This window comes from Sparus aurata, chromosome 16 (genome assembly GCF_900880675.1).
Source record: "Sparus aurata chromosome 16, fSpaAur1.1, whole genome shotgun sequence".
In the NCBI taxonomy this organism is placed as follows: domain Eukaryota; kingdom Metazoa; phylum Chordata; class Actinopteri; order Spariformes; family Sparidae; genus Sparus; species Sparus aurata.
Genome location: NC_044202.1, coordinates 17,256,491 through 17,269,129, shown reverse-complemented (window position 1 = coordinate 17,269,129; position 12,639 = coordinate 17,256,491). Strand labels below are relative to the sequence as shown.

Below are 12,639 nucleotides of genomic sequence, written 5' to 3'. Positions count from 1 at the left end.
AGACATGGATTATGTATTAAAACATTTTTTTAATACCAAAATCAAGTTAAAGTTACATTAGAAAGTAGTTTTTGTTAAGTAGGGTTAGGGTGAGGTGATTTTTGTGACACCACACTGAATAATAGTGTTATTGAATATTTCTCCCAATAGAAATTCCCCAAAATTATGGCAAAGCACATTTTTTCCAAACAAAAAACTGTAGAATAACCAGCAGGAGACCACTGATGTGTGGAGTGATTTTGGTGACACTACACTCTGAATAATAGTAAAGTTATTTAATTTTTTGTAGTTTATCTTTTCGGTGTTGCACTTTGTAGACGGTCCCTGCGCCCTCGTCTCACAGCTGGCTGACCATACAGACCAGAGTTAATGTCCAGCCGCTCGTTTTGATGAAAATACGGTTGTAGCTCGTTGTCTTCCTCACTACGGTAGGAAAGAGCCGTCGTTTGTGTTTTAACAAGGTTTCACTTATGAGTTATTGATCCGGGAAGTTCGAATCTGTGAATATATTTCCAACTTTACCGGACTAAATCCTACCACATACGTCAGTTACGTATCATGTCAAAACCGGCTGCGCTCGCTTTCGCACCTGTGCTGTAAGTTTCGTTCTTCTGTTTTGAGACGCTGCTGCTGTTTGAGAGGCTTTCACGTGAGATCATCGTGATGATGAGACTCCACCTGCGCGAACCGCGGACTCGCTGAAGTTACTGTGAGTGACTGTGCACTCAGGTGGCTGTAATTCAAGACAAGCCCGCTACGCTGACCGGGCCAGGGGCACAAAGGCCACTGTGGCCGTACGATGAGTTTTTTTTCACGCTGCATCAAGGCCAAAGTGCGGGGCAACGGCGGCCATGGCCACCGTGAAATTCCCACCCTGCATGCAGTCAATGCACTGTCTCTATATTGAAATGTCATCTGATCGGCCTGATTTGATCTATTTTGAGAACTCCGATCAAAACCGATAGGGGCATTATCGGCCGATTGCGATCGGTTGCCGATCGATCGGTGCATCTCTACTCTTTACCCAGTCATGCATCTCAAACACTGTACAGTACATTCATCCGTTCTGTGGCCAAGCAGCCACACTAAACTAACGATGATATCATGAAATTGTCCGGGGCTCAAGCATCTAATTGAAGGACTTTCCAGGCCAAATTCCCTCAAATTCAAGGAACTGATACAGTACAGTTTGAGACACAGATCAAGGTTAATTAATGTTACAACAACAGTGTTCATGATGAGAACGAGCTGACTTTACAGAAGCTCACAGACAAAAATTAAAAAGAGGGAAAGGCTTCAAAGTGTTAGCTGTGTTACAGCGACGGCAGGAAAGTGCCAGAAACATGCAGACAGCAGAATGTAGTCTATATACTGTGTATATATAAGTATCAGAAGAACTTAAATTCCTATTTTTGCTCAAAATATATTAAGTTAAATATTTCAATAACCCATGTTTAATGCTCGTCTATTCTTAAAAACTTTCGATTCCCCCCCTCAAATTCACAAACGTTCAAAGACCTGTGAGAACCCTGATGGTCTGAAGTTGTTAAAGTGTCTGTGACCAAAAATAAACAATTGAACAAAATATATTAAACCCTTTGCCTGGAAACAATGTGGGCAGTTTATGTCGCTGCCAATCAGATACATTAACGTTTTCACAGGCCATAGGTTTAGCACAACATTGACATAGCTACAATATGCATCACATTCACATCATATGTTTAAACTGTGACTTCAATGACAGGAGGCGTAGCTGCAGGCGCCTGGGCTGACAAGCAAGTGACTGCAGTTTGAAGATGCATTTCACCATTTTAAGTGTAAAACTTCTGACTACTTTTTAGGGAGACTTTGTACAATCTCCAGCTATGTTTGTGGACCAAAACAGGTACTTTAAGCCCAAACATCATCTTCTCCTTAACTCTGACCCTTAACTCTGAATGTTAAGTAGAACTTTCAACCAAAGAAATAAGGTTGCCACATAAGGAAACGTTAAATTTGCAACATTTCCCTGGTTTGCAAAAAAGGTACATTGCAAACATTTGTTCTGGCAATTAGATTTATAAGGTCTAGAGACGCATACATAGACTTAATAATGTCAAAATTATTATTTATTGACCTGCTGTTGATGATTTTAATTTTTTAATGTTTTTAACTAAAATTCTTTCATATTGCACCTTTTCATTATACATAAAGCACGTTTATCTATGAGCTATATTTGATCTAAAATGACCATCTTTGGTGCCTCAGGTTACTCTCGGGTCGTCCTTTCCCTCTCAAGCTGCGTCAAGTAAGACGCAATTATACACCGGAAGTCCATATGGCAATCCTTCAACATAAAAGCACAGTGCCCGCTCAGTATGTACTCGTCAACGAGGTTTTTTTTTTTATTATTTTGTACCAATGACCAGATCTTGCATCCTGTCTGTCTGCTTACTGACTCGACTTGACTCTGATTCGTGACACCAGCCACAGGAGCGGAGTTGAAAAACGCAATCGGAGGAGTCGCGCACTTGGACCACATGCCAGCAGCAACACATTTCCTCTGACACAAAATCAAATAAACCTCGTTATTATTTTTTTGTAACCACTCCTGGATCGCCGCAGAAGAAAAAAAAAAAAGAAGAAGAAAAAAAACGTGTATTATTTTTGTTTTTTTCTAATGAAGAATGGGCTGCGCAATATCAGGTCTGGCGGCAAAAGCTGAGTTTGGAGAGAGGACCACAGAGGATGCTGCTGCTGCTGCGCATCCCAGAGAGGATCAGATCCAGATGATTAAAGAGTCGTGGAAAGTTATCCGGGACGATATTGCCAAAGTTGGGATTATTATGTTCGTCAGGTAAGATGCTCAAGCACGTTCTGTACATTTTTACAGTGAAATAACTCTTAATTAAAGGGCTAATTCGCATAGAAAGGGTAGAAGTCATGTAAAACCATGGGATAAAGACTGTTCTAGGTGTCATCGGGTCACACTGAGTAGCTCTGAACTGTGATTCCATGCAGAAATTTTAAAGCGGTTTTTTTTTTTTTTTTTTTTTTTTTTGGAAGCATCAAGACATGATTCTGTGGATGCAAAACAAGTTGTTTGGCAGTAGTTTGCCTAAATATTGTAGGCAAGTGAAACCCAGGACCCAAAATGGCAGCAAGGAGCAAGTGTTAACTCCTGGACCAAGACGAAGAGGTCTGCAGAGGGTCTTTCTTGCGAGACATTACGACGCTGACCTTTTCATACATCCAGCATCCCCCCCCCCCCCCCTCCCTCCAGCACATCCCTCTTCCTGCTCTACCTCCTGACCCACAGCTTTCCACTGACAGCTTCCCCCCCCCCCCCCCCCCCAATCTTATCACTTCACATCACATCTTGACAAGATTACATAATAACACACAGCTCCAGGTCCACTGTACAATTAGGAGGCCATCAGGAAAACAAATGCGTTTTATCAATGATGATGATGATGATGATGATGATGATGATGATTATGGCGGCCAGCGTCCGGGAAAACCAGGATCTACTCTGGAGGCGACCAGGCAACATGGCTATCAGCCCAATTAACGCCATGTGTCCCCGGGGTGACCTCAGCGGTTGAAGAGATTGACCTTAAAGTGTTGGCCCCGGAAATGCGTAGGCCTCTTGTGGGTCAGGGCCACCCCAGGGCCCCCAGGCTGTCAGGGCTCGTATCTCATCACTGAACAGTCATTGTTACAGTAGGACAGCAAATGGGAATCTCTCCCCTTTTTTTCCCTTTTTTTTGCGCGCGGTTGCTGCGTTTGTGGGATTTATTCATGAGTGCTTACGGCAATTAAAATTCCACGTGAGCTGTGTGGCGCTGTATTGTCTGCGTATGATGTATCGCATGCTCGCATCCACACCAGCGTCCACAACAAGTACGCACAACAGGTCAAAGATAGGCAGCTCTTGATGTGTTGTTGACGGACGAATCAACAGCAGCCAATTTCCTGTTGTTGTTTTTTTTTTCTTGCTGGGGCCATCACTTCTCTAAGACCTCTCTCTGCACCTCTTTTCATCCATTTATCTACAAAAGAGGGCACATGTTATGTTTTAGGCATCCATTGCATTTGCTTGAGAGGACTCTGGTCTAAAAAAAACACAGGCAATGGAATAAGCTTGGCCTGCCACACCCACAAGTGTTTTCAATCCTGATTTATTTTTGAATGCCTCGCTCCGTGTTGCCGAGCAATTAAGATTATTATTTTATTTATTTTTATTTTTTAAATCAAGCCTAAATTATGAAGACACCATCGCTCTCCTGTTTTTTCCCCTCTCGATTCTCCCTCCGAGACTTACAATAGGCCTCGCATCTCATTGTGAACCCACATTGAGAGGAAGCCACTGCGTATTCTGGTAGCATGACTAATCACAGGTACCTCAGCTGGAGACTGGCAGGGCTCTCTGATTGGAAGGCAGCGTGCTTAAGGATACTGATTGAGGTTAAACCAGATAAAAGGAAAAGACCCCAGCAGGAGCAGCAGCTCCATTATTCTGAGGTCTTCGTCCCGCGTCCTGACAGGGACTAAAACCTCACAGATCCACCGTGGCCTGCTGCTGATGGGTATAAAACCAGAGCGAGGGATATTGATGATATAAAGAAGAGGAATTAGATCAGAAAGGCACAATGAAATCTCTATTCACAATGTCGATGGGCTGCGCTAAACTCTTCATTTTTATGTCATCCTGGTTGGGAATTCAGAATGAATGTGGTAGGCTGCTCTACATGAGCGGCTCTCTGAGGCTCACGGATGGCTGCGTGTGCTGTCGTTGTCTTGGTAACAGGTTGTTTGAGACCCATCCCGAATGCAAAAACGTCTTCTTCCTGTTCCGAGACGTGGAGGACCTGGAGAGGTTGAGGAGCAGCCGGGAGCTCAGGGCCCACGGTCTAAGGTCAGTCACCAACTCATGATACATCCACACCACGCTGAATAAAAAACGAACAAAATCAGCCAATGAGAGGGCAGCACAGTACTGCCTGGAGAGCAAATTGGGACCAGAAAAAGGACAATGGGTTCAAATTAATTCACCAGCTTGTGTCACAACGATGACATCCTTGTTTCTATGCACAAAAGGACGAGGCTGACATCTTTATATATTTTCTTTTGTCAGCAAGAGTCATAAAAGTCATACTGGAGTAGAAGTAAAGATACTGTGTTAAAATATTTCTCTTGTATGTCCCAAAAACGAATGATATTAAAGTGTCTGATTTTAAATGCACTAAAGTATTAAAAGTGAATATCTGGCAAATTGGCAATAATCAAAATAAAAACATAAAAGTGAATCATACATATTTACATGTATGTATATATTGTATACACACTGTCCACTGATTATTGGCTTGGCCTGTTATTACCTCCAATATTCAACTTTTATTCTGATTATCAGAGACTTATTTTTTTTTTCTTGCTCCTATTTCTGCTAAAAATCAATTAATTCAAAAATGCCCTACCTTGGCTTTGATGCAGCATGTTTTCTGAGGTCATCAAATAAATGTATCGGAGTAAAAAGTGCAATATTTGCTTTCAAAATGTAGTTTAGTGTAAAAATCAGATGCAGTTGAGTAAAGCATAAATAAAGTAAGACAACAACAACAACACTCACAGTAATAATAATACCAACGTAACTAAATAAGAAATAAAAATAACTTAAATACGATGCAACATGTATGTATAACTCCATTTCCTATGCCTTCCCAGTTTTTCATTTTAGACTGAAACCACACCTACGCTGTCTGAAGAAACGAATCCTTTGGCAATTGTGAGAATCTCAGGTTAATACGGCAGAGGGCTTTGAATATGAACATTGATGAGGAAAGATAATTTCCAGTGCACAAGAGAAGCCAGGGGCAAATTTATACACAATATGATACCTCATCGTTATTACTTTACACCTGTCCGACTTCATAACATCCGTTAACTAGAAATTAGTTTGTGCTGGAAATATAAAGGGCAGGTAGGCACCTTTATCCACGTAAATGTGGGCCTGCCCTCTGGTTCTGCCCTTCTGGAAGGAAATAATGAAAGCAATACAGGAGCGGCTGGCCACACCTGTGCCCGAATCAATTCAGCCTTGCCTCCTGGGGGACAGGTCGCGTTTACCAGCGATATCCAAGTCAGCATGTGCCCGAGCTCTAACAGGCTTAATTTCAGCTGCTAAGATTATCCTCCGCCACTTGAAAAGTCAAGTCAGACCGGAATATTAGAGAGTGGGTTAAGTGAATGACAGAGAATGCATCATTGGAGTTAATGTTAGCTAACCTACACAACCATAACGAGTCATATCAGCTCGTCTGGAACACGTTTTTGTCTTTTATTAAAGGAGACCTGTCACAGGAGCCCGACATTATAATTTGGAGAAATGTATTTGCCTTCTGGTGTATGTCTGTCTTTGACTTCCTGAGTACTTTATTTTCTGTTCATTATTATGGCATAAGGACAGGCTCTCTCTTTTATTGATATATTTGGAAATCTCTTTAGTTGCCGAGTGGGATCCCTAGATTGGATCAGTGGGTAACTTTCTCAAAGACCGGCGCTGAGCTGAGCTGGTGGACTCTTAAATCATTTATACTATGGGCAGTGTACAGATGATGCTGTGCTTCTGTCTAGTTTCTGAGGTCTGTTTTTTGTTGTTGTTGTTTTTATTTAGTTCCTCCATATTTGCACATTTGTGTCAATGTTCATGTTGATTGAAAAAAAAGAAATGAATCCTTTTCAAAACAGCTCACAAATCTATAGTTTACATTTTAAATAAGGCTCTGTGGTTTCCCGAAACAGCTGGGCACTGTAGTTTTTAGCAGTTTTTACTTAAACAGGTGTAAACTGGGCTTTTGATTTGATACACATTTGGCGCTCTTGTGCAGTGCATCCCACCCAGCTCAAGAGGCCACCTGTCATATCCCAAATGTGAAATATGAATACATTTTTAAGAGGGATGTTAGTTATCGATATTAATCGATCTTAATTGTACAAACGTAGATCTTGTTACACTGATCCTGGAGGTGCTGACGCTAACGTTTGGGCTGATTTTTCAATTGTGAGACTAACTCTAATTTGCAATTGTAATCCTGAGTGTATTTTCTTCGCAAAAACAAAATATATGGATACATTTCTGGTTTTTAGTTACAGGCAATATTTGTTATTGGACTAACATTTTAAGGTCGTGACTTTTTTCCCAGCCTTCTCTTTCAAGCTTCTTTAACAAGGACGCACGATAAAGCCCTGTTGCTCACAGCACAGTGCAATACACGAGCAGAACACCTCAGGTAGTCACATAATTACAGCGTTGCTTTCTGCTCTGCTTCAGACAGAGCTTGTAGCATCCATCACAGCCACTTGTCTGTTGTTTCCCAGGGTGCTTCAGGCCTCTCTGTGTTCCTCTACACACGAGGCCAAAGCAGCCAATTACTGCCTGAGGACCTGAAGGTGCAGAGGCCATGGCGGCGCCGCAGACAAAATGTGTTGCACCTCCCAGCCAAATGGCCCCTTCAAACACACACCCGGCGACATTAGCACAAATGTCCGCGGCGGCTGCGAGACAGAGAGAACAGAGCGCTAAAGCAGCTCCCCCCCTTTGTTCCACATTCATCTCCAAAGCTGTCACGCACACACTCTGCAAGCGACAAAGGGAATTGATCCTGTGGTGTTCTGTGCAGTAAAAAAGATGTTTTTAAGGGAGGGAGGGATTAATCAAGTATTGGGCAATCAGCTGGTTTTACCTTAAGTGAGACTTCCACTGATAGATAGGCAATCATCTGTGTTTATCTTTCTTGGCATTTGAGTTTGTGAAATGTCACACGTTGCCGCCTTTCAACACAGGAGAGCGCCACAGTGTCAGCTGACAGTCGCCTGCTGCTAATTCCCGATTAATTGGTGGATCAATCAGGCTGGGAGGCTCATAATTAGCCTCATGTTTTTGTTTTTTTCTCTCAGGGTGATGTCTTTCATCGAGAAAAGCGTGGCCCGACTGGACCAGCTGGAGAGACTGGAAGCTCTGGCTCTGGAGCTGGGAAAAGGCCATTATCATTACAACGCCCCACCTAAGTACTACAGTGTAAGACCCCAATGATCCCCAGCCCGCTTGTGTGATGCCGATTTGTGTCTAGGCGAGAGCACATACTCTGATTTCATGTGAAACTGTTCATTAGAACTCTCCATTATACTGGCACCCTTAAAATCACAGCAGCTGAATGAGCTGACGCACACACACCTACTCTTGTGTAGAATAACAATAAAGCGACACAACAAGTGGATATACAACTGGATATTGGCCTAGTTACAAAAGCGCGAGCAGTAACTGTCTCGCACAATTATTTTCCAGTACGTCGGAGCAGAATTCATCTGCGCCGTGCAGCCCATCCTGAAGGAGAGGTGGACGCCTGAGCTGGAGGAGGCATGGAAGGTAAGGAGCCTCGCTTGTGTCTCATGTGTGTCCCCCTTTGTGGGTGTTAATCAGGGACCCCTTCTCAGGGACCCGTTCTGGGTGAATGCCTTGTGAAACAGGCTTGATGTGTGCAACCAGTCAGCAGCAGCAGCAGCAGCAGCATGGCAGCTTGTGTCAGAGCTCTTGTGTAACATGTCAAGATGGAAACCAGCGAAAGCACGAGCCTGACTGATGCGAGAGGCACATCTCACTGAAGCATACACTAGCGCAGTGAGAAAACGGAACGCGGCTCTGTCACTTCATGTTACGTCACTTCAGGGTCCTCGGTGTCATTAATACAGAGGCGCTCGAATAACGCTGTTGCTCCTTTCTCCAGTGAATTCAGTTTTAGTGTACAGCTGTCTACAACTTGAGACCGTTAGTGTAATTTAGACATTATTTACTTGTGGCAAAACCCCTTTGAATGTTTTTTCAAAATACTTTTGGAGCTTCACGTCATATGCAAGTAATAAGAAGAACATTTTCAACATTTAAATGAGGTATTCAACTCTGCTTCAGTTAATAGCCTCCACTGCCCTCTCGTGGTGCAAAATAGTTCTGTCATCACTTTGGATTACATGACATAAGTTTTGGGGGTTTTTTTTGTTTGTTTGTTTGTTTTTTATCAAAAATCCCCAAAATACAACACATCCTAATCCAAAACCTAAAAAAAAACCAATAACCAAAACTATGCGTATATTATGTACTTTATATTTCTCATAGATTGTATACCAAAAAAAAATTGTAACGCTTGAAGTTTATATGTTTCTTCTCATCTCTCAGGCTTTCTTGTTTCACTTGTTAAGAGCCAACTCAATACCTGTGCCACGCCCATATTTAAAAATCTATTTTATTTTACTTAAGTGTTGAGTCCACAGTGAATAAGATGAAATGAAACAACACTGAGCTCTTTCCAGTTCAATCTCCTACCCTCCAGCTTGGTGCATATTTGAACAAGTTGAGAAAGTATGATTGAGAATTCATATGTAGAGCAGCAACATCAATTCTGATATTCAAATTAATGGCTGGGATTATTTTTCAAACAAAAATGTTAAACACTTAACACTTTAATCACTTAAAATGACATCTTAAACAAGGCCCATTTGCTCATCGGTACAGACACCAGATTTAAAGAAAAAATAATCTGAATGGTTCAATTTATGTGATTTAATATGTAATTAGTAAACACTATCAGACAGCAAGTTACTGATTTATTTTGTTCTACGTTTCAGACCTTGTTCCAGTATGTGACCACCCTCATGAAGCGGGGGTATCTGGAGGAGAGCAACCGACAGCGGCAGCTAGCACTCTCCCCGAAGGAAAGGCCGGACAAGAGGAACACAGCACTATGAGACGCCTCCGCTGCAGACAAACCACTCAAGACTGTTTTTATCGATTCTGCAAAGATGTCTTTATGTATATAGTGTATTTACTGTCTCTTTTTGTACATCACTCATGTATACCGCAGTCATTGTTTGCTACTTTATCACAAAGGAAAAAAGAAGAAGAAGAAAAAAATAGTGACTTTTAACAAAGCACTTTATTTCTGAATTAAATTCTGCTGCAGGACTAAGGAGCACAATGAGACAATACAAATGGCTGACGAAATGCATTGGCTGTAGTTAAACCTGCCTTGTAGTTGTGGTTAACAGAAATGAAATTAACAGAATTACAGCCAATACTTTGGCTCTGTGTTCATAACTCAAACTCATTGGCTTTCAGTAAATTGACACGTTTTATCTCAGCCAGAAACCGTATCTTATTCACATTTCAATAAACCACATTGCCTGCAGCCATTCAGTATTTTTTATGGTGACACTTTAAGACATCCAGCTTGATTTGGAACTGTGACAAGAGGGCAAAATTAGATTCATTTTCCTCCAAAAAGGTCAACTAGAAAATACAAAAAGGAAAAAGATTTAATACAGCTAAGGTGGTTAAAAATACATCAACATCAATTTACTTCTGTATTTTCAGCCAACTTAACTGTGATTCTAATAAAAAAAAAAAAAAAAATTCAGATGACTGAAATATTCAAGATTCCTCTCCAGACACAGAGAAATTAAAACATGGCAGCACAGCTCACAGATTGGCTGTAGATATAACATATATAGGGACTCTAACAATTAAATAGTATGAAAGGCAGCTGATTGTTGGGTTCCAGATGTGACACAGCTGTTGATGACATGACTCTGAAGCAGAAATTGTGGAGATTCCAATAAAGTTGACTTGCTTCGTCCTGTATGAGTGGTTCGAAATCCTCAGGTTGTTCTGTTCCACATCACCGGCGGCACTGACCAGCCAGGGATGAGACGTTACCATGCAAACAATGGCATAATATCAAAGTAGTCACCGGGTGGATGAACAGTGATTCTGAGGCCTCGGGTGAATGGGGAGAATGCCGGGTGGGGGTGACAGACCAAGTGGAGGTCTTTCCCATTCCCTCAGATAGTACAGGCCAGTTTAGGTACCCATGGTTATGTTAAAGAGTCTGTTGCTCATTGGGTGGCTTTGGTTTTCTTGCTTTTGCTTTTCTTATCTTTCTTCTTTAGTCCATCCATGTGAGCTCTGAGAAGGTTGGAATATGCCTGGAAAGAGAAGTTTAGGTTTATGATTAACAACAGATGATGTTTAGAAAGACGCTGAATAACATCAGGGAGATCTAATCACGAAACATCTGCATAGAGTGGCGCAGGGAAAAGTTCCCAAACGAGGCTGGGACTGAAAGTAGCGCCACCTACCATCTGAAACTTGATTACTTCTTTGGTGCTGACCTGCAATTCGAAAGCAAGAATTCAGCATTAACAGCAAAAAAAAAAAAAACATTCAAGAATATAAAATATTAAATAAACATATGAAACACAGTAAGCTCACCACTGTGCTAATTTTCTTCTTGCCATCAGATGCTCTGATGAGACATTTGTTGTCTGCTGGTTCAAAGGTCTCTGTGTGGCCCTTTCGGGGCATTGGCTTGGTCCTCCCGTCATCTGGAAAGATAAAAAAAAAACACATCCCGTTTTACTTGGTTAGATGTCACTCTTTGTTTTACTTCCTGATTGTGTGCTGGAGTCATAGTTATCAAAACACCGGATGGAGGTACTTGCATTTCTTTAGCGTGATGACAACACTGCCAGATGATCTGCACTTCTGGAACAGCCGTGTGAGCTCTGTGAGGAACTAGACAACAGAGCAGAGACATAATTGTAGTTGATGAATCCTCGCTCATTGGTCAGCCATGTTTGGGGCTGCAGTTGATCTCAGCATGAAGAACAGATGTATCAAAAAAAAAAAAACCTTTCCACATGCTCAGACTTAAGTTCAAAAAGTACACTTAGTCTAAAATGATGCAGTCTTTATACAACAAAAGAAAAAGACACTAACTCCACGGGGTTCAGGTGAGTTAAAACTGTTGTAGAGAGTCGTTTTCTCACCTGATTTACAATTCTGAACGTTTGTGTTGGCGTTCGAAAACAGGAAGAGCAAAATGCTTCAGCCCCTCACATTAGACTGCATTAGTTTAGGCTAACTGTTTGTAACACTGCCTAATAAACTAATCAGTGAGCAGGCTATGTGGCCTGGTAGGTAAGAACAGTATACAAGAAACTAATGAGAAAGCCACAACATATTGTTTACCTACTTTCTAGTAATTCAAGTCTTCGAGTAAGTTACTATCTCAAGCGCTAACTTACAGCCTGCATTGGTGCCCATTTACTAATTGTAGCTGTAACATTAAGTAAAACCACTTAAAAATCAGTTCTGACATTACAAATGAAGTGACTGAATCGGAGTATCCTGAACAGTACGAAAACGTAACTATGTCACGTCATGTTATTTGCCAAAAACGCCAAGCCAGTGTTAGCTTCAGCCTAGCATTAGCAAGCTGGCTAATGAATCAGTTTGATGACTAGCTTTTCTAACATCGATGCTAGTAGCTAGTAGCTCGCTAGCTGATGGACATCTAAAGCAGACAGTGTCCTTTTATAGTTCAAAATCTATTCAGTCAAAACATGATATAATTTAAAATGGGTATGTTGTTCTTACCGAGTCATTTTCAAGCAGCACCATGGTTCCGACTTCAACTCAGCTGTAGTGTTAGCTCTCTGGCTTCAAGCTAACTGCTGTAAAGCACACGTACTACAGAAGCCGGAGCCCCGCCCTGCGCCCCCACGGTGGGGACAGTGGCTCAATCACAGCGCCCTCTAGTGTCACGGAGG

At 41.8% G+C, this 12,639-nt stretch overlaps 2 protein-coding genes across 2 annotated transcripts; one reads left to right on the top strand and one right to left on the bottom strand.

The window, feature by feature from the left end:
* The first annotated feature begins 391 nt into the window (after positions 1-391).
* On the top strand, positions 392-10,441 carry xgb (x globin). The gene is made up of 6 exons (XM_030392246.1): positions 392-428; positions 2,666-2,836; positions 4,790-4,897; positions 7,936-8,056; positions 8,324-8,404; positions 9,658-10,441. The coding sequence occupies exons 2-6, from the start codon at positions 2,667-2,669 to the stop codon at positions 9,775-9,777; spliced, it is 600 nt and encodes a 199-aa protein (XP_030248106.1). The 5' UTR covers positions 392-428; position 2,666; the 3' UTR covers positions 9,778-10,441.
* srp14 (signal recognition particle 14) lies at positions 9,947-12,620 on the bottom strand. The gene is made up of 5 exons (XM_030392247.1): positions 12,467-12,620; positions 11,530-11,602; positions 11,300-11,412; positions 11,167-11,199; positions 9,947-11,013 (listed from the first exon to the last, which is right to left on the bottom strand). The coding sequence occupies exons 1-5, from the start codon at positions 12,488-12,490 to the stop codon at positions 10,924-10,926; spliced, it is 333 nt and encodes a 110-aa protein (XP_030248107.1). The 5' UTR covers positions 12,491-12,620; the 3' UTR covers positions 9,947-10,923.
* Positions 12,621-12,639: the final 19 nt, after the last annotated feature.

Bases quoted from the DNA above. Each gene is read 5' to 3' on its own strand.
- xgb (XM_030392246.1), top strand. From the start codon at position 2,667: ATGGGCTGCGCAATATCAGGTCTGGCGGCAAAAGCTGAGTTTGGAGAG. The intron at 2,837-4,789 runs GTAAGATGCTCA...TCTTGGTAACAG, and splicing joins GGGATTATTATGTTCGTCAG to GTTGTTTGAGACCCATCCCG. The intron at 4,898-7,935 runs GTCAGTCACCAA...TTTTTCTCTCAG, and splicing joins CTCAGGGCCCACGGTCTAAG to GGTGATGTCTTTCATCGAGA.
- srp14 (XM_030392247.1), bottom strand. From the start codon at position 12,490: ATGGTGCTGCTTGAAAATGACTCG. The intron at 11,603-12,466 runs GTAAGAACAACA...TCTGTTGTCTAG, and splicing joins TGCTGCTTGAAAATGACTCG to TTCCTCACAGAGCTCACACG. The intron at 11,200-11,299 runs GTGAGCTTACTG...TTCGAATTGCAG, and splicing joins AGAAGAAAATTAGCACAGTG to GTCAGCACCAAAGAAGTAAT.